This window comes from Schistocerca gregaria, chromosome 2, assembly GCF_023897955.1.
Source record: "Schistocerca gregaria isolate iqSchGreg1 chromosome 2, iqSchGreg1.2, whole genome shotgun sequence".
NCBI classification, from domain to species: Eukaryota; Metazoa; Arthropoda; class Insecta; order Orthoptera; family Acrididae; genus Schistocerca; species Schistocerca gregaria.
The window spans coordinates 59,611,955-59,632,393 of record NC_064921.1 but is presented as its reverse complement, the minus strand read 5'-3'; the positions used below and the strand labels follow the sequence as shown (position 1 = coordinate 59,632,393).

Here is a 20,439-nt window from a genome sequence, read left to right as displayed (position 1 = left end):
AATAAAAACTTTGTGACTGAGTGGATGCTCAAATAATCTCAGTTCTGGAAAGTAACAGTTACAGGTTGAGTTTTGTAATACTGGCAGAAAGTCCAACACTTGCCAAATGTAGGAGATGTAGCAAAATCCTCTCCTCTGAGTCCTTTCCACTGAGCAGCATCCCGTTTTGCCAGTCCCACTTCACAGTGATAACGAAGAATAGAGAAGTTGATGATGGTAAGCACATCATCCATGCTAGGTCTCCCCAATGTGGCTGGCTGTGCTGGAACTCTTGGCTTCCATTGTGGCACAGGCCTAAATAGTCATCTTTTGGAGTAACATTTCTGTTTTATTGGCTCAGTTCCTGTTGCATGTGTTGCCACAGAAGTCTTCCCCAGAGGAGACAGTCTTCTGAGTTTTCTTCAACATCCATGTCCACTGTGTCCTGGAAGGGGGGGGGGGGGCAGGGGCAGTCATTAATCCACATCCATCAGCAATGACTGGGATCTGGGATGCTTGATGGTCATCATTATGTGGGCAGTTAATGTCCTTGCAGTGAATGTTGGCCTTGCAACTTCTGAAAGTGGAATGTTTGACATCATGGTGTCTGGAACAGAAAACCAAGGCCTTCCACGGGCAATGAATATTCCTGACATGGTCGAACTTGGTTGATATGTATCCAGTGATGGGAAGCATTTGTGAGCTCAGCTCAACTTTGACCAAGACTTGTCCCAGAAGTCAAGTGATGGAGGCTGATGTTCAGCAGGGGTGGTATAGCCTGTATGGTATCGTGTACAGAAAACCAATGATGGCAGGACAGATGGGAGGGAGGAATCAGCCATAGAGGGGTGGACAATTGATAGTTAAGGTCAATGTTGAAAAATTTCACTCATCTGTTCCTGAAGGTATGCACAAATCTTTGCACCAACCCATGTGACAGTGGATGAAAAGCAGTAGTATGTGCAAGAGCAATACTGTGAGTGATGTAGGAATTGGAAAACTTGGGAGAAGTGAACTGTTGCCCATTATCTGTAACAACAGTTTCTTGAAGGTCCTCAAAGGCAAACATGTGGATAATGCTTTGATGGTATAGGCAGGGAATGTGGAGGTCATCCTGGTCACAAATGAAAAACTTTTTCATGTTTCTATTGCAGTGAGCCATGAAGAGCCTAGAAAGGGGGATGCAAACTAAAGATGAACATATGACCAGGAGGTGGAATAGGTGGGCCATGGAAAATAATGGTGTGGGGAGGGGGTGGACTGTTTGCTCTTAAATGTTGTACATGAAGAGATCAAAAAGTGATGCCTGTGTCCATATCTTGGCATGTTGTAATGTTGCTGGGTAATCACTTTGTTAGCACCCCTCTGCCCCTCCCCTCCAGTGGCCCTCACACAGTAGTGCAATTACTTGTTGAAGCATTTGTGAAATGACCAACCGTGTGTGCCCATTGTCCCCGAGGATGAGGACCGTGCTCTGGGTGGTGGAGAGCTTGTGACAGCACCCCCAAAACTCTGCACTTTGTGGTGCTGTAGTGCCCTCCTGTTTCTGGGCTAGACTTGTTGAATGTAGTGTTTTACCTCTTGGAGGATGAGATCTTTCTTGGTGTGGTGGCTGACCAGATGGGTGTCAAACAGCATCCTTGGTGTCATCATCTAAGTGACAACACACCACTGGATCAGTGTTGCAGCCTGGGATGGTGTCTATAGGCAGACATGAATAGAGGTCTGCATTCGCACGATGTTCAGTGGGTCCGTAGTGGATGTCTCCGAATATTGTGGGAGGAATAATGCCCGCCATCATATACGAGGGTCAGTCAAAAAGTAATGCCTCCTATTTTTTTTTCTACGTTTAATTGTCGGGAAATTTAAATGCAATTACATAGGTTGAAAACCACAACATTGAGGATCATTTTGTCATTTTTCAATGTAATCTCCGCCCATCTCTACAGTTTTGGTCCATCTTTGAACAAGGGCATGTATCCCAGCACGGTAAAAATCACAGCTCTGCTTCCTAAGCCATTGACGCACGGATGTTTTGACGGCCTCCTCATCTTCAAAATGAATCCCACGATGAGCTTCTTTAAGTGGCCCGAACAGATGGAAGTCTGATGGTGCCAGGTCAGGGCTGTATGGGGGATGAGGCAAAACTTCCCATCCAATTTTGACAATCTCATCAGAGGTGTGACGACTGGTGTGTGGTCTTGCATTGTCATGCAAAAGAAGAACATCTGCCATTGATTTTGTTGGGCGAACTCGCTAAAGACGTGCTTTAAGTTTTTTGAGGGTTGTGACGTATTGAACAGAATCCCTGCTCCAAAAAATCAACCAGAATCACACCCTCTGTATCCCAGAAAACTGTTGCCATAACTTTCCCTGCCGATCACACAGTTTTGAATTTTTTCTTCCTCGGCGAGCTTGTGTGACGCCACTCCATTGACTGCCTCTTTGATTCGGGTTCAAAAAAATGCACCCATGTTTCGTCCCCGGTCACAATTTTTTTCAGAAACTCATCTCCCTCCAAACGGAAGCGCTGCAAGTGTTGGGAGGCTATTGTTTTCCTTGCCTCTTTATTCTGATCGGTTAACATTCTTCGAACCCACCGTGCACAAACTTTTGAGTACCCCAATTGTTTAATAATCGTGATCACACTGCCTTTACTAAGAGAAATAATGCGACACACTTCATCTGCAGTCACCTGACGGTCACCACGAATGATGTCATCAACTTGCTGAGTGTTGTGTGGAGTCACTGCACTCACCGGCCTGCCGCTCCGCTTTTCGTCAGTCAACGGTGTTTGCCCTTCAGCTTCCTTATAACGACGAACCCATCGTCTAACAGTGCTGACATCCACTGTCACAACACCATACACCTTCTTCAGTCTTTCATGAATGCGTATGGGCGTTTCACCTTCTGCATTCAAGAATTCAATCACACAACGCTGTCTCAAACGAACATCGATGTCAGCCATCTTACAAACTTCTGCTGTGCTGCCACCTGTTGACACAGAAAGTTACTACTGCAGTGGATTGCAGAAGAAGGTTTGAGGAATGGCGCCAAATTCAAATTTTTCACTTAACTTAATTTTTTTAAGTAGAAAAAAAAATGGGAGGCATTACTATTTGACCGACCCTCGTAGGTCTTGCGATCTGTCAGCAAGGTGAAAGAGTGACCATAAATAATGTCGTGAAATTCTTTTATGCCAAAAATTATTGCTCGTTGTTTTCTGTTTGGCCATGATACTTCTGAGAAGGATTTAAAGTATTTGACACAAAAACAATTGGGCATTTGACCCATTCGAAACACGGAGAGCACTGTGCCAATGCCATAACCACTTGTGTCAACTGCAAGGAAAAGAGATAGCTCTGGGTTGTATGCAGTGAGGCATGTGGGCTGGAGCAGAGCTTACATTCTTTAGCAGATGGTGGTGGAGTGGTTCCACAACTGCCGCTGCATATGGAATGAAGTGGAAGTAACAGTTTATTTGACCTAACACTGATTTGAACTGGGACCTGCCTTGAGGCACTGGTAGTCCCTGTTTTGTGGCTTTATACTGTGCTGTGGTTCAAACACCTGAAATACTGACAATATGTCATTACTTTTACAAAATGTTCACATTTTTTCCCAATTACAGTCTAGATTCCCTTTTTCAAACATGGTTAATGGCCCTATCAGTTCTGTGTGAGATGTGCTGTATCTTTTCCAGCTACTAGGATGTAATCGAGATAGTTTAAAGTCCCTGCGAGCTTGAGCGATAGTTGTTCAAGATATCACCAGAAAATGATTGGCACAGTTGTGATACCGAAAAGCAGCCAATTGTACTGGAATATTTAAAATGCTATATTAATGTCTTGCATGTCTTGGGAAGCAGTATCTAAAGGTAACTTTAGGAATGCAGCTTTAACATCAATCTTTGCAAACATATTTCCACCCATAGGTCAAACGATGTCATTGCTCATCTTGGGAATGGGTCATGTATAGTAGGTCCGAAATCAAACCCACATATACTTAGAGACATTTATTTAGTTAACTTACAGTCTGAAGTAACAACTCTAAAGAAAAACAAAGAATAAACATCCAACTCTCCAATGAATAAACAATGCACTTCACTGGTTGATCTCTTGTTCCCACAGTATCAACAACTGATTGTGCATTGACCGTTACTTTAAATTCCCACAAACTCTCAGTGCCCCATTGGGTTTCCCCACAATGACTATCGGCGTTGTCCGTTGTCAATTGGCCGTTGGAGACTACAGTCATAATTCCTTCATCTTGGAGTTGGTTCACTGCTTTTCACAACTTGTTCTGTAGGACAAAAACAAATTTCATGTCCAGGAAAATTTGGAAACTATTTGTGGGAGGAGTGTAATGTGTGCCTCAAAGTTCTGGACTCGTGTGGTTATTGGCATAAAGACTGACACAAAACATTTAACGGGCATATCTGTTGTCGTCGGGTTTCCCACAGGATGTACAGTGGCTCAGCATTGTCAATTAAAGCCTTAACACTTGGAACAGGTCCATAACTAGAAGGTTTCATGTTCCAGGTGCAGGAACATCTAGTATGCATGCCATTAAGGTGGTAGCCCCGTATTTGACTGAAGACTGGAAACAACCTGCAACCAATATGAGATTATTATTCAAACTTGTGAGGGGAGTAGTAAATGGCTGAAGTGGGGGGTGTGCCCACAGTTTCATATAAGGGCCAGTCTGTAATTGTTACCCCAGACCTGGTGTCTATCTGAAGTTTGTCTGGAACCATGTTAATACCGATTGTAATAGCCAGCAACTTCTGGGAATGTGGTAATACTGCCTGTATGAAAGCAATACCTGAGTGTTCGAGGTCCCCATTGGGCAATTGGTGCTGAAAAAGTTCTGCATTCATCCAACTGACAAAAATGCTGGAAGTGGAATGATGAACTTCTGCCTTGTGTCCTACATTTCCACATGTTGCACATTGTCCTTCAAAATCTGCATTGCTGACATGGATGCTTGATGAAGCTTTCACGACAGGAGGACAAACTTTGAGGTCACCTGCTGCTGGTTGGTTCTTTATCATCCTTGTAAGCCTGCTTGGTGGGAACTGCTGGGTGTGATGAAAAAATTGAAGCCACATCCTGTAAGGAGGCCATGGAATGTACTGATTGTTCAAAAGTGTGTATGATAGGTAAGTTGGTGTCCAGTGTGAGGTCCTTCAGTTTTAATAAGTCTTGGTGTAGGGCTTCAACAGGTGCATGGATGAGCAACATTTCCAGAATGAGGGAGGATGCATAGGATTGTTAGCATTGATTTTTGGTACCTTGGAAATGTCACTCCCATGATAGACCTTGAAGCCATGTTATTCATTCCCTGTGAGATTCAGCAGTAACTTGGGGCAACCACAGTCAGTCACGTGAATTTGGGAATAAAGATACTCTGTGAGGCTAACTTTAATTGTAGCATACATTAGGGCTCTGATTCAGGATGGTGCAAATGTTGTATCAGTTGGTAAATAGAAGGACCGGAATTGGCAAGCAAAAATTCGTGTTGCTGTGTATCACATTCACTTGTGTGCATGATGAAATGTTGCTCTATCTGGGCTTTATACCAGGTCCAAGTCTCATCCTTCCATTCAAATGCTGAGAACAATGATGGCATTGGCTGAATATTGTGTATGGTTGTGTTGACCTGCTTCTTTAGCTCCAACAAGGTGAGAACTGCCAATCATTCTACCAGTAGTTCATTTCTTTGCTGGATTCACTGTAACAGGATAGTCCAGGGTGTGTCAAATCTAATGGTTCTTTGGTGGTGACCATTTTGAAACAATCCTAGAAATCTGTAATGGTGCACCTTGAACAGCATGCACTGAATGAAAATTTAACCTCATTGCCAACTGAAATGTCCTTTTGTTCGGTTATATCATACAAAATGTTCACTATTACCAAATGGTTGAAATCGAATTGCAAAAGTAAATAAAGAAAACATGATTTTGCGACTGGTTGCTGCGTATTTGGTATTTTTATGGTTTACGGTCGCTGCACAACTTGGAGACCATATGGAGCCTACCACTCAAATGTTCACTAGGTATGCCAATTAAATAGTTTTGTTTGTTCCACAAGGGGAAAATCTCACAGATTTGGGGTGAACACATTAACTTCTGAAGAACAAAAATAGAAACTTCTTTACTGAATGAATGCTCAAATAATTTGAGATCCAAAAAGTAACAGTCACAGATTGAGTTCCTTTAAGTCTGTATCAATGAATTTTGTGATACTGGCAGAAAATCTGAAACTTCTCAAATGTAAGAGATGAAACAAAACAGAATACCACATCCTCTCCACTCAGTGGCATCCCATTTGGCCAGTCCCACTTCACAGTGATGAAGAATGGAAGAGTTGATTTTGGTAGCACATTGTCCAGGTAAGGTCCACCCAATATAGCTGGCTGTGCTGGAACTTCTGGGTGCCATCATGATATGGACCAAACATTTGTGTTGTGGAGAAGCACTACTGTTTCATTGGCTAACACTTAGTTTCAGCAGAATCAGGAAATATTTTGACCTGCACAACATGATCGGGGCTATGCATGCACCTTGGAGATGTTACTAGCCAAGCTACTTGTCACCATCTGTTAAACCGCTAGTAAGCTGGTTGGTTTGAATTTCAGCCTCATGTGGACCAGAGTTCCGTTGCCATGATGTGTGCAGTGGATGTTGCTGTTGGCATCCATTTCACTTGTCGCCACAGCAGCATATGCCATTGTTAGTGGCTGATTTCCTAATGGATTACACACAGGATTTTCTTGATAAAACTTTTGGGAATACACTGAAGTGTGTCTCAGTATTACTGACCCATCAAGAAGGCTGCAGCTTAAGGAGATACCCATTTGTATGGCATGACAAGGTCTGTAAACACCTAATCGAGTGTCTAAGCTTCTTGGAACTTAGTGGGCTCTCTCACCTGTCAGTCAGTCTTTAGACAGGACACCCCTTTCAGAACAATGCATCATCATCATCATCATCATCATCATCATCATCATCATTGTTATTGTTTTTCAACTCCAGTTTCCTGAGTGTTGTGTACAAGCACTCGCCATCTCATTCTGTCTTCATAGATATTCTGTTCCAGGACAGCTTCCCATTTATGTCCTTTCTCATCCACATCTGGACTTACAGTTTCTATCCACCATTTTCTTGGTCTTCCCTGAGGGTGAAATACCTTTCAGAAGGTCTTTGGCAGTTCATTCTCATTATGTGCCCATACCACTGAAGCCTGCATTTCTTTATGACACTGGTACCAGGAACCTCAATACTAACTACTTTCCTGCTCATCTAATTCCTGATTTTGTCTTTTCTAGTTGTTTGGTTCATAGTTCTAGTGAATTTCATTCATGTTGCCTTAATTCTGCTGAGGTCTTCATTTAGTAGGGTATATGTTTCTAAACCATATGTTAGGATCGATACAAAATAGGTGTGGTACATGGTCACTTTTGTTTTTCATGGAATTTTCTCAGTCCAGAGAAGATTTCTGATTTGACTGTAAAAATTGGATTATTTCTGTGTCATGCTGAGTATTTCCTGCTTAATTGTATTGTCTTTAGAGATCCCCCCCCCCCCCCCCTGTGGGTTCGGGGGTAAGAATAGGCCCACGGTATTCCTGCCTGTCGTAAGAGGCGACTAAAAGGAGTCTCAAACGTTTCGGCCTTGTGAGATGGTCCCCTAACGAGTTTGACCTCCATCCTTCTAAATTTTCCGAAGAGCGAGCCGATTGGGGAAGGGCGCCTTACAAGGAGCGATGTGTCCATCATGCATTACCATCTCTAGCCAGGTTTGTCATCATCGCTTAGCAGTCCCGCTCACCTACCATCTCTTGGGCGTGGATTTGTTCTTGGGTGCAGTTTATTGCAGTCTGCTATGCTGTGTCGCTTTATGCGCCAATGACGGTATTGGACTACATCACCTGAAATCCAGCACGGTAGCCAGTCCGTTGTGGTGGGGCCGCCATGTACCCTGTTGGTTGTAGCCCCCTGACTACACAGGGATTGCTCTGCTGATGCCAGCGCCGTTAACTCCCCACGTATGCCAAGGAGTAGATGCCTATCTCCTTGGGGCATTGGGACTCCCGGCAATGGCCATCCTGCCAGGTGGTCGTTGCTGAGGCTGGGTGGCGCCCATGGGGAGGGCCCTTGGTCGGAGTAGGTGGCATCAGGGCGGATGACCCGCAATGAAGCGTGGTACATCATCTCTTGCTGGCGGCCAGCCGCCAGCAGTCTCTAAGCATTCCAGGGCTCAATACAACGCAACTACATATGACCCCAAATCGTTCCCCTTCCTGGCTACACCATGGGAGGAACGAAAGACTAAGGATGCCAGCGAACCATACTCGCCCCGCTACCTCGTGTGTACGAGAGCTGATGGTGAATCCTTTACATCCATGAAGCCTCAGTTCTTCGTCGAGCACTTAGAGGACAAGCTCGGGGAGGTGAAGGGCTTGTCCAAAATGCGCTCGGGCTCGGTTTTGATCAAATCAGCGTCCTCCGCCCAGTCCCGCCGGTTACTCGATTGTAACAAGCTGGGGGATGTTCCGGTTACAATCACGCCCCATAAGAGTCTTAATATGGTCCAGGGCATAATATTCCATCGGGACCTTCTATTGCAGTCCGATGACGAGCTTCGCGCCAATTTAGAGCGGCGAGGTGTTCACTTCGTCCGGCACGTACATCGTGGTCCAAGGGATAAGCAGGTTGCCACCGGTGCCTTCATCTTGGCCTTCGAGGGTAATACCTTACCTGAGAAGGTCAAGGTGATGGTCTATCGTTGTGACGTCAAGCCATATATCCCTCCCCCGATGCGGTGCTTTAAGTGCTGGAAGTTCGGGCATATGTCTTCCCACTGTACTTCCAGCCTCACATGTCGAGATTGTGGACGCCCATCACATCCCAATACTCCATGTGCTCCGCCTCCCGTCTGTGTAAACTGCGGAGAGCACCACTCGCCTTGCTCGCCGGACTGCAGGATCTTCCAGAAAGAGCGCAAAATCATGGAGTATAAGACCCTGGACCGCCTGACATACACTGAGGCCAGGCAGAAGTTCGAACGCCTCCATCCTGTTCGAATGACTGCCTCTTACGCCGCGGCTACTACTGTTATGGCCCAATTAGCTCTCCCTCAGACTGCCACCTCTCAGAGCCGGAATGCTACACCTGCCCCCTTGATGGTGGGGGGGCACTTCACTCCCTGCTGCTCCTGCACTACCTGCCTCAGGAGCAGCAACCCCCCAACCATCGGGGACATCAGTCCCCACTTCTAAGCTGGGGAAGCCTCAAACTTCCCCGGCTCGAATAGCACGGAAAGGGTCCCTTGGGTCCCTTCCTTCCCAGGTTTCCACCTCTGGGAAGGGTGACGTCAGCCAATGGAAGAAAAGCAGACGAGCGGCTGATCGCAGGGCTTCCCGCTCCTCCTCCGTCCCGGAGACTGACTCGCTGGAGCCCTCCCAGCCAATGAAACCCTAGGACCAGAGAGACAAGACGAAGAAGAAGACCTCTAAGGCCAAGGACCACGCGGTGGCATCCACCCCACTGCTCCCTACAGGCTCTGTGTCCGAGGATAAGGTGGAGATCCGGGCGTCCGCTGAGGACCTGGATCTCGCCGGACCCTCAGACACCATGGAAGCAGATTGTACTGGTCCTCCATCGGTGGCAGCAGGTGACCCAGTGGCATGATCTGCCTCCTTGGCCCCTTCACGCATTTTTCGGACATGGACAAAGCGATACTCCAGTGGAACTGCGGCGCTTTTTTCCACCACCTTGCTGAGCTTCGCCAACTCATCAGCAGTCACCCTTTCCTCTGCATTGCCCTACAGGAAACTTGGTTTCCGGCAATGCGGACCCCTGCCCTACGTGGGTATCGGGGTTATTACAAGAACTGGGCAGCTTATGAGAGGGTATCTGGTGGAGTCTGCGTCTACATCCTTAACTCTGTCTACAGCGAATGTGTACCTCTTCACACACCTTTAGAGGCTTTCGCTGTAAGGATGTGGACGCCTCAGCCTATTACTGTCTGCAGTTTCTGCCAGATGGTGATGTCTCGTGTCATGTGTTGGCTGCATTGATAGCACAACTGCCTCCTCCTTTTGTGTTACTGGGCGACTTTAACGCCCATAACCCCCTGTGGGGTAGCGCCGTGATTACTGGCCGGGGTAGAGATGTCGAGACTCTTCTCTCGCAGCTTGACCTCTGCCTCTTAAACACGGGAGAGCCGACACATTTCAGCGTAGTCCATGGCACATTGTCGGCCATCGACCTTTCTATCTGCAGCCCCGGACTTTCACCATCCATCCACTGGAGTGTCCATGACGACTTGTGTGGTAGTGACCATTTCCCCATCTTTCTGTCACTACCACAGTGTCACTCTTCTGAACGCCCCTCCAGATGGGCTCTGAATAAGGCTGATTGGGGCTTGTTCTCCTCTCTCGCCACTATCGCACCTCCTTCCCCTGACACCATTGATGCGGTGGTTCAGTCGGTCACCACTGGCATCGTTTCTGCGGCGGCATCTGCGATTCCCTGTTCATCCGGGTCCCCTCGGCGGAGGACTGTGCCTTGGTGGGCGCCTGAGATCGCAGAGGCGATTAGAGATCGCAGAGGCGATTAGAGATCGCCGGCGGGCTCTTCAACGCCATAAGCGGCACCCGTCCTTGGAGAATCTCATCGTTTTTAAACAGCTCCGTGCCCGTGCCCGACGCCTTATTCGCCAACGGAAGCAGGAGTGCTGGGAACGGTATGTTTCCACCATTGGCGTCCGTACCTCTGCATCGCAGGTTTGGGCTAAGATTAGGCGACTCCATGGCTATCGGCCACCTGTCTCTGTCCCTGGGCTTTCGCTGAATGGAGTGGTGTGTACTGACTCCGACATGATTGCGGACCGGTTAGCAGCACATTTTGCTCGGTGTTCCGCATCTACGATTTACCCACTGGCCTTCCGCTCCCGGAAAGAGCGGTTGGAAAGTTGGAGGCTTTCCTTTCACACGCGCCACGCGGAGTCGTACAATGCTCCTTTCAGCGACTGGGAATTCCAGAGTGCACTATCTGCTTGCCCTGATACGGCTCCCGGGCCAGACCGCATCCACAGCCAGATGCTGAAACACCTCTCTGTGAATTGCCAGCGACGCCTCCTAGATGTTTTCAACCGCATCTGGGTTGAGGGTGTGTTCCCGTCTCAATGGTGAGAAAGCATCGTCCTCCCCGTGTTGAAACCTGGCAAGAACCTGCTGGAGGTGGACAGCTACCGTCCCATAAGCCTCACCAATGTTCTTTGCAAGTTGCTAGAACGTATGGTGAGCCGGAGGTTGAGTTGGCTCCTCGAGTCTCGAGGCCTTCTGGCTCCGTCTCAGGGTGGGTTCCGTAAAGGCCGCTCTGCCATCGATAATCTGGTCTCCCTAGAGTCTGCCGTCCGTACAGCCTTTGCACGCCGCCAACATCTCGTTGCCGTCTTCTTCGACATGCGGAAGGCGTACGATACGACTTGGCGATATCACATCCTGGCCACACTTCATGGGTGGGGTCTTAGGGGCCCGCTCCCGATTTTTATTCAGAATTTTCTGTCGTCTCGTTCCTTCCGCGTGCAAGTTGCTGCGTCCCATAGTTCCTCCCGGGTCCAGGAGAACGGGGTCCCACAGGGGTCTGTCCTCAGTGTCTCCCTGTTTTTAATTGCGATCAATGGGCTCGCTGAGGCGGTGGGATCGTCCGTCGCAGCTTCGTTGTATGCAGACGACTTCTGCCTCTACTACAGCTCCGCTGGCATTGCAGTTGCTGAGCGCCAGCTGCAGGGCGCTATCCGCAAGGCGCAGTCGTGGGCTGTAGCGCACGGCTTCCAGTTTTCGGCCGCTAAGACCTGCGTTATGCATTTCTGCCGGCGTCGCACAGTTCACCCTGAGCCACGCCTTTACCTTGACGGTGAACCTCTTGCTGTGGTAGAGACGCATCGGTTCTTGGGACTGGTATTTGATGCCCGGTTGACTTGGCTGCCTCATATTAGGCAGCTTAAACAAACATGCTGGCGGCATTTAAACGCTCTCCGTTGCCTTAGCCACACTGGATGGGGTGCCGATCGGTCCACCCTTCTCCGGCTGTATCAAGCGCTGATCCAGTCGCGCCTTGATATCGCCATCAGCGTTGCAATTGCTGGATCCCATCCATCACTGCGGGATCCGACTCGCCACAGGAGCATTTCGGACAAGCCCTGTAGACAGCTTACTTGTGGAGGCTGGTGCCTCCATTGCGGATCCAGCGCGACCGACTTCTGGCCGCTTATGCTGCCCACGTTTGTAGCTTGCCAGGGCATCCCAACTACCGTCTCCTGTTCCCGCACTCGATCGTCCATCTTCCCGACAGGCGGCCCCGGTCAGGGTGTACGATCGCGGTTCGCATCCGGGCTCTACTGTGTGGGATTGAGTTTTTTCCTCTCCCGCCTGTTTTCCGGGCCAATCTCCGTCTGCCCCCTTGGTGTGTGCGCCGACCATGCATTCGGCTGGATTTGGCACAGGGTCCGAAAGACTCGGTCCCTCCTCCGGCCCTCCGCCGCCGCTTTGTTTCTCTCCTTGCCGAGTTTCCCGGATCTGCCGTGGCCTATACCGACGGTTCGATGGTCTCTGGTTGCAGTGGTTACACTCTTACTCTAGAGGATCATTGTGAGCAACGGTTGCTGGCACGCGGGAACAGTGTATACACTGCCAAGTTGGTTGCCATCTATCGCGCCCTAGAGTATATCCGCTCCCGCTCAGGTGAGTCCTTTGTCATCTGTAGTGACTCCCTGAGTGGTTTACGAGCTCTTGACCAGTGCTTTCCTCATTCCCGTCTGGTGATGGCCATCCACGAATCGCTCCATGCTCTTGCCCGTTGCGGCCGCTCCGTGGTCTTTGTTTGGACCCCAGGTCATGTCGGCATCCCGGGCATTGAGTGGGTTGACACTCTGGCTAAATAGGCAGTGAGTTCACCGGCTCTGGAACTCGGCCTTATGGAGTGTGATCTCCTGTCGCTTTTGCGCCAGAAAGTGCTTGGTGCCTGGGGTGACGAGTGGCGCACCCTGCCCACGCCCAACAAACTTCGGGCGGTGAAGGAGACGACCGGTGTGTGGCGCTCCTCCATGCGGGCCTCTCGGAAGGACTCTGTCGTCCTCTGCCGGCTGCGCGTTGGCCACACGTGGCTGACGCACGGCCATTTGTTGTGCCGGGAGGACCCACCGCTATGTCGCTGCGGGGCAGCTCTGACGGTGGTCCACATTTTGGTGGACTGCCCGCTTTTAACAGGACTCAGGCAGACGTTTGCGCTGCCTGATACCCTCCCTGCCCTTTTATGTGATGACGTTGCTATGGCGGACCTCGTGTTGAGTTTTATTCGGGCAGGGGTTTTTTATCGTATGATTTGAGTGTTTGTCCTTTTATTTCCTGTATTGACTTGGGCCTTTGGCCTGTGGTTTTAAACTGTGGGTTTTAATGTCATTTGGTGGTTGGCTTTTCCTTATTTTCATGGTCGGCCAACCACCTTCACACTCGGTGTGATTTTAGTTCCGTTTGTCTGGTCTTTGTCTGTCTTTCTTGTATTGTGTCGTCCCTTGTCTCAGTTCTCCGTTTTTAACGACTGACAGTTTTTATTTCGTGCGATTTTATCGTGGAACAAGGGACCGATGACCTTAGCAGTCTGGTCCCTTCAATCCCACACCCAACCAACCAACCAACCATCTTTAGAGATCATGCTTCCTATGTACTTGAAATGTGAAACAGATTCTACTTTGACTCCTAGAAATATATTTTAGGTTGTTCCTTGCTTGTTGATGGTCATTTCTGCTGTCTTTGTTTTACTTATTTTTAATCCGAAATTTTTGAATGTGTTGCTCCAAGTATTAAGTTTCTTCTGTGCTTTGGCTTCTGTGTCTCCCAGTACTATTAAATCATCAGCAAAAACCAGGGCATTTGGTTTGCTGTCTATTTTCTTGATAGATTCTATGCTCTTTGCCATTATTACTACAAACAGGAGTGGTGATAGGGCACTTCCTTGATGGACATCTCTCTTTGTTTCAAACCATTGTGTTAATCTGTTGCCTATCTGGGCACAACTGTAACACTTTTGGTATAGCATTTGACTTTGTCAGTTAGGTAATTTGGCATTTTTGTCTTGGAAACATTCCCACATCTAATAATTTTTTCATAATGTGGGGCCACAGTCATAATAAATTTCTTTAAAGTCAGTACCGCCACTAAATTTTTAATTATTTGCAGTGTCACATTTACACGATCAGGATTTCAGCTCTAAAGTGTCATTATCAAGTGTTTTAATGCTGTACAGTGCCTGAGATGGCATATTGTCATATTTAAAATACACTATTAGACACATTGTTTAAGGGTCAATATTTCTGGTAAAAGCCTACTGCTTTGTTTTATTACTGAGTTTACCATCTTGACTCAAGAAATCCCCATATCTTGTTTTTCAATGTCCGCAAATACAATCACAAGATTTTTTCCATATTCCCAAAACTTTGCTGTTAACATTCTTACTGCAAAAATAAGATACATAATACCTCAGTCTTTCCTGAATCAATGTTGTTCTTCATCAAGTGAAGGTTCTATTATCTTCCTAATCCTCATTTCTATGATCTTTTCTAACAGCTTCAAGGTGTGTGACAGCAGTGTGATGCCTCTGTAATTTCCACATTTTCATTGACTTTCCTTTTTAAATAGAGGGATTACGACTCCTGTGCTCCAAACTTACGGGATTTTGTTTTCTTTCCAAATCACTGATAACACTCTATATAGCCAATTTAAGCCTAATACTCCAGCTGCCTTTATCATGTCTGAGCCAAGATCATCAAAGCCTTTTGACTTTCCATTCCATATGCTCTTTAATGCTGTTTCTACCTAACACAATGTTAATGGGTGTCTGTTAGTTTGGACTTCATCAATCACTCTACAGTCGTTTGTGGTTGTGTTGTCCCCATATCCATTCAGCAGTAAGTTGAAGTACCTTTTCATTTCATCCCTAATCCCTTCCTTTGTTCATATTAAGTTACAATCATCTGTTTCCAGGGCAAGGATATTTACATATTCATTTCATTTACTCTTTAGTACTTTGTATTGTAATTTCCTACTTCTCTGACAGTCTTCTTTTCTCCTTGTAGTAAAGTCTTCCCAGCACTTTTCCTTTTCTTCCTGGATCGGTCTTTTTACAGCTAGTTTCTTTCTCTGGTATCTTGAGCTAGATGTTCAATTGCTAATTCATTTCGTCTATTATCTGTTTTCAGTTTTTCATGGTCTAATATCATTTTCAGTACATTCCTATCTTTTACTGCTGTCTGTACCCAATCATTCCACCAAGGTGTTTCCTTCTCTTTAGGTACAGCACTTGTTTTCCACAGATACCTGTGGCTTCTCTGACAAGGGTTTCTTTGAATAAGGACAATTCTTCTTATACTCCATCTTTCTCAGTTTTTGATAACTTAGCTGCTATTCATGCTTTATACTTTATGTTCTTTTCCACATCCTTCAACAACCAAGTCCTAATCTGTGGCATTCTCTTTCATTTAAATTTTGACACTCGAACATCTTTTACATCAGCAGTTAATAGCTGGGGATTGCTATCTAGCCACTCACTGGGTATGACTGTTACGTCCTTAACATACTGACCAGATTTTATATCTGTAAAATGTGCATGACTAATGGAATAATGTGTACAAATTGTAAAACTGTGTATCATTCCAAATGCATGAATGTAAGTCCATTGTGAAAGATATGGTTTTGCATGACATGCAACAAAGGCAACTAAACAAAAATGGAGTGCAAAGAAGAAATTATTACTAAGCAGTTAGATGGGATACATTCTTCAAAATAAAAACTGAAGAAACAAAAAAAGAAGAAAGTGAAGCAAACAGAGACCTGTTGCTGAACTCTAGACCTCCCGAGCCCATCAGTGAAGAGTGTGGAAAATGGCAGAATGTGGTAACAAGTGCATTAAAAGTTAAATGACTGCCTCGGTCTGCAGCTTTCACAGTGCTACATGAGAGAAGTGCAGGTTGGCTTTCACATTACTGATGGTTTCAGATCCATGCTGGTTGGTGTGGAGAACGTCATTTATACAATACGTCTCATTATGTTTAAGTTCACAATATGTCCTACAATTCTATAACAGATGGACATCAGAGAGACTGGATGGTACTTCTGTAGGTTACTTCTGCTGCACTTATTTCAAATGGGTGTAATACTGTGCTTTCTTCCAACTACTGGAAAATTAAAAGGAGCTACACTGTACTGTAATTAAGGGGGGGGGGGGGGGGGGGAAACACCAGAGACTATGTGGAACATTTGAAGAATCAGTATTACATGAGAAATCTGCAAATATACTACTGCATCATATTTAATGTTCCAGTAGTTACTATGATGGTAATAATAATCTAGAATTAGTTAAGCATGGATTCTTACAGCACTTTGTGATTGAACAGAGGGGGAAGAAATGCTTATATGTGGTATCATGCTAAGTACTCTCCACCATGCACTTCACTGTGGTTCGCAGAGTATGAACATAGATGTGTTTGAGTACTATAGTCTCAGAAACTTTATGTAAAAATTCTTATGTGTGTTTATTTTTGTTTACAGGCTGTGGTAACCTTGGTCTATTTTTCGGTGAAGCATACACAGCAGCACCACACCCGAGAGCAGAGCACTGACAGTGGCATCAGTGAAAACTATGAGAGTGAAAACAGTCCCCTACTGGCAGGGGCTGAAGCTGGAGACAGAATCTCGGATCATACCTACACGAGGGAAAGAGCTCAGTTTTATGGGGAATCGAGTGAAGGAAATGAAGCCACAGACTCCTGTCGAACAGTGTCTGTAACAGCAGGAGGTGCTTGTGAAGTATAGGGTGTTGCACTGCATACTGTATCATTTCAGAAAGAGAAAGAGAGAGTGAACCTGTAGTGTTAATTTTTTTGTAAATATTCTGTTTCTCTTGGGGTTCCATTGTTTCTTTTTAGCAACTTATCTTTAATTTTTCTGTCATTTGAGTGACATTGTACAGTATTTTTTCCACAGTAGTCAGTACAGTTCAGCTACATAGTTCCAGAGTGATTTTAGAAATTTTAAAATTGCTGCAGTTGCAGTTGTTAGCTACTAAACATTCAGAACATACTTTTATCTGCACCCATTGATAAAGCCTTCTCACGATAGTCATATAAATCTAAAAGACACAAATGCAAGCCTAATCAAATTATCATTTCATGTTGCATTTCTATAAATGGTTATTTCATGCTGTGAGAAGCAAGAATACAAAAGACATCAGTCATTACACATATAGATTATGTTTAAAAGATTTCTGATTGAGCATGGTCATGAACATATTGCCCAGTTGTACAAACACGTCTTTCCAAACTTTGGCTACTGGTACATTGAGCCTCCCAGCAGAAGAACTTTCTACTGAATACAATAATGGTCAAGTTGACAGGTGATTCATGGCTCTTGTCACTTAGATTCATTTGATAGCTCCTACAACACCTGTTTACATGCCTGTCTGCCTCTCGGTGAATGCTCAGTACAGTGACTGACTGTCGCTGCTCATCTCAGTATTTACTCCCACTTTATCTTCAAATGGCAAGTAAATGCTTTTATTCATCAAGATTATAAGATGCATTAAGCCTGTATGTAACTCATAGAAGATTATGTTTTTGTGTTGCTTCTTTAAGAGATACCTGGAAGCATAGGGTGTAAGAGCTCGAAAACGAAAAATGAAAGATTTAGCTTTTAAATGAACAGGTGCATGGAAGATATTTGAAGAAATGAAGGTGTGCACAATGGGACTAATTATATTTCATTCCATTAAATTGTTTGCATATGTGACTTGAACTGCACTTGTTGGGACTTACCCTTTCATGCAAAACCTTTCCTCTTCAGATTTTGAGGAAGAGACTAATGACTTCTAAAGCTCACAGTTCTATTTCTTTGTTTGTGTTCACTTACGTGCATCATAAGTGAAAACTGCTCTTTATGCATCTGTATGCTTTTTATGCATGTGGAGATAGTGGTTTTTATTCTAACATTCCAATTTTATGTTTAGTTTTAATTTGCACATATATTATTGCTGTTGACTGGGTGAAGTATTGACTAACATTTTAAGAAAATTTTCAGTTAAGCTGAAAGAACTAACAGTGTGATAATGCCTGCAGAGTGTGTCATGTTATCTACCTGATTATTTTCATGATCACTACTGAAAATCACATTGTTCCCATTCTCTCAGACATCTGCTTGTTCTGAACGTCATTCATACCTGAATCAATTCATTGCCCCAATTAAATGTGTTGTTGTAGCATGGTATTTCCAGTGGGAGGCTAATTGCTGGATTAGAAAGCTCTCTTATCCTGGAGTTTGAGTGAACTTCTCCTTCATTTAAGCTTCTTCACTATATTCATCTCTCCTCCTTCAGGAAGAAATTGTCAGTTCAAAAAATTAGAGTAATTTTGTGAACCTTTTTGCGTGTTCATTGGCAGTACTGAAAATTTGTCCACTTGGAGGCAAGATCTGGCCAGCAATTCATTTTCATAATTTTATAATTTTCTCAAATAAATTTTTCTTTTTTTACAGTTATAACCAAAGTCCACACAGTTATCTCTGCTAAGTGAAACTGTTCTAAATTTATGTCAAATTCAATATTACATTTTTCATGTAATTTGATAAGTAATTGTACACCAACATGTCTTCTTCTATTGTTAGCAGTAATGAGAAAGAGATAGCTCAAGACTGGTAGCCAGATACTGGGATTTACTGTATCTGTAAAGAAAACATGGTTTACGTATGATGGATATTAAGAGTGAGTTTTGGTCAGTTTCTCTTCCTCTCAGGGGAAAAATTATGTTTTAAAATATTGACACTCTGGTAATTACACAGAACATTTTGACAACACAGTTTTTCTGTTTGGAATGCATACAACCGTATTTACCATGTTTCCTTTCTGCTTTGCGTCGTTAGGTGGCACATGTCACAACTGTGTTGCCAGACACATATATCACCAACAGTTCATTACCTGCTCATTCTTGTACTGTTATCACATTTTGAATCTTTCCAGTTAAATTTGAAGGAAGAATGATTAGGCTTTAAGGTCCCACTGACTATGAGGTCATTAGAGTTGGAACTGTACTTGGATTGAGGAAGGATAGAGGAGGAGAAAATCAGTCATGCTCTTTCAAAGGAACAATGTCAGCATTCAACTGTAAGTAGTTTATACAAGTCATGGCAAATCTAAATCTGGAAGGGCAGATGAGGATACGAACTTGTGTCCTCTCAAATATTCAACTACATTTGGTTTGCCTTGATGTTCCCTCCACTTGTTCCATTATTAACTGTTCTTTTTCATTTTAATAATCATATGGAAAAATACAATTATTATCATGAAAATGGGTCTTAGATCTACCAAAAGCCATCATAATCTTCGTACAAAGATAAGTAACTAGACCTGGGAACAAACCTTATCCATTAACCACTGTTACAATCAATTCCAGGTCAGCCAACAGAAACAAAAGCAAATGCTGGCATCCATTGTTTCAGGATATCTGTGCCTTTATCTTCATAACAGTTGAATTTTTGTTGCCTTCATTCATTGTCTTTTGATTGTAACAAATGTCTGTCAGTTTATCCAGACCCAACCTTTGCTTGAGTTTTATCATATTTTAAGCAACAGACACTGACAAAGTATGTCAAATTTTATCTCATCCGGTTTCTGATTACTCGAATGACAGGTCTTATTGGCGTTAACAGGGTATTGATGCTATGACTTCTTTTCAGATAACAACTTTTAGTTACTACTGTATTTACTTTGTAAAAATTGTCTGTATTGGATATATTTTGTACATCTTTTATTCTAAGTAATGTTTTAAATTATTCTGTTAAAATATGAAAAAAATTACTGCTACCACTTTTACGTTTTTGATGGATAAAACTATGCTGAGTGTTTGGTTGTATAAACAAGTCTGATTTTGCAAGGTGCATTTCCTTCCTGCAGAATTTTTTCATGAAGTGCTTTTTCTTCCATAAACCAGCTATTAAAATTGATACATAACTTTTTTTGTTCACTGAGTGACTCCTCATCATTAGCCTTCATGTTTTCCTCAAAAATCTCCACACACCCCTACAGGTTTGTTCTGTGCCTTTCATGTATCATTGATGTAAATGCATTAAATTACCAAGTGCCAACATTGACTAATTCTTGTTATTCTTTGCATTATCTGTATTATAATGCAGAATTATTCAAAAATGATCTACCTCTTCTTATGTGATCACTGTGAATGAAGAATTCTAGTAAACATTGAAATATTCAATTTCCAGTCCTATGTAACTCACATGTAATGCATAAGCAGTAATCCACGAATTATGTATACCAAAAGCCCTTCTAATGGAAAGTCCAGGTTGGAATATTAATAATTATGAAAAGGATAGATTGCTACTCATGGTAAAGGTG

At 44.4% G+C, this 20,439-nt stretch overlaps 1 protein-coding gene across 1 annotated transcript in view; it reads left to right on the top strand.

Annotated features, from left to right (window-relative positions):
* Positions 1-20,184, top strand: part of LOC126336311 (MFS-type transporter SLC18B1-like) — a 341,991-nt gene extending 321,807 nt beyond the window's left edge. Inside the window, exon 12 of the mRNA XM_049999851.1 lies at positions 16,593-20,184. Within this exon, the coding sequence (XP_049855808.1) occupies positions 16,593-16,856 (264 nt within the window). The 3' untranslated portion in view covers positions 16,857-20,184. The remainder of the gene's footprint in view (positions 1-16,592) is intronic.
* The last annotated feature ends 255 nt before the right edge of the window (positions 20,185-20,439 follow it).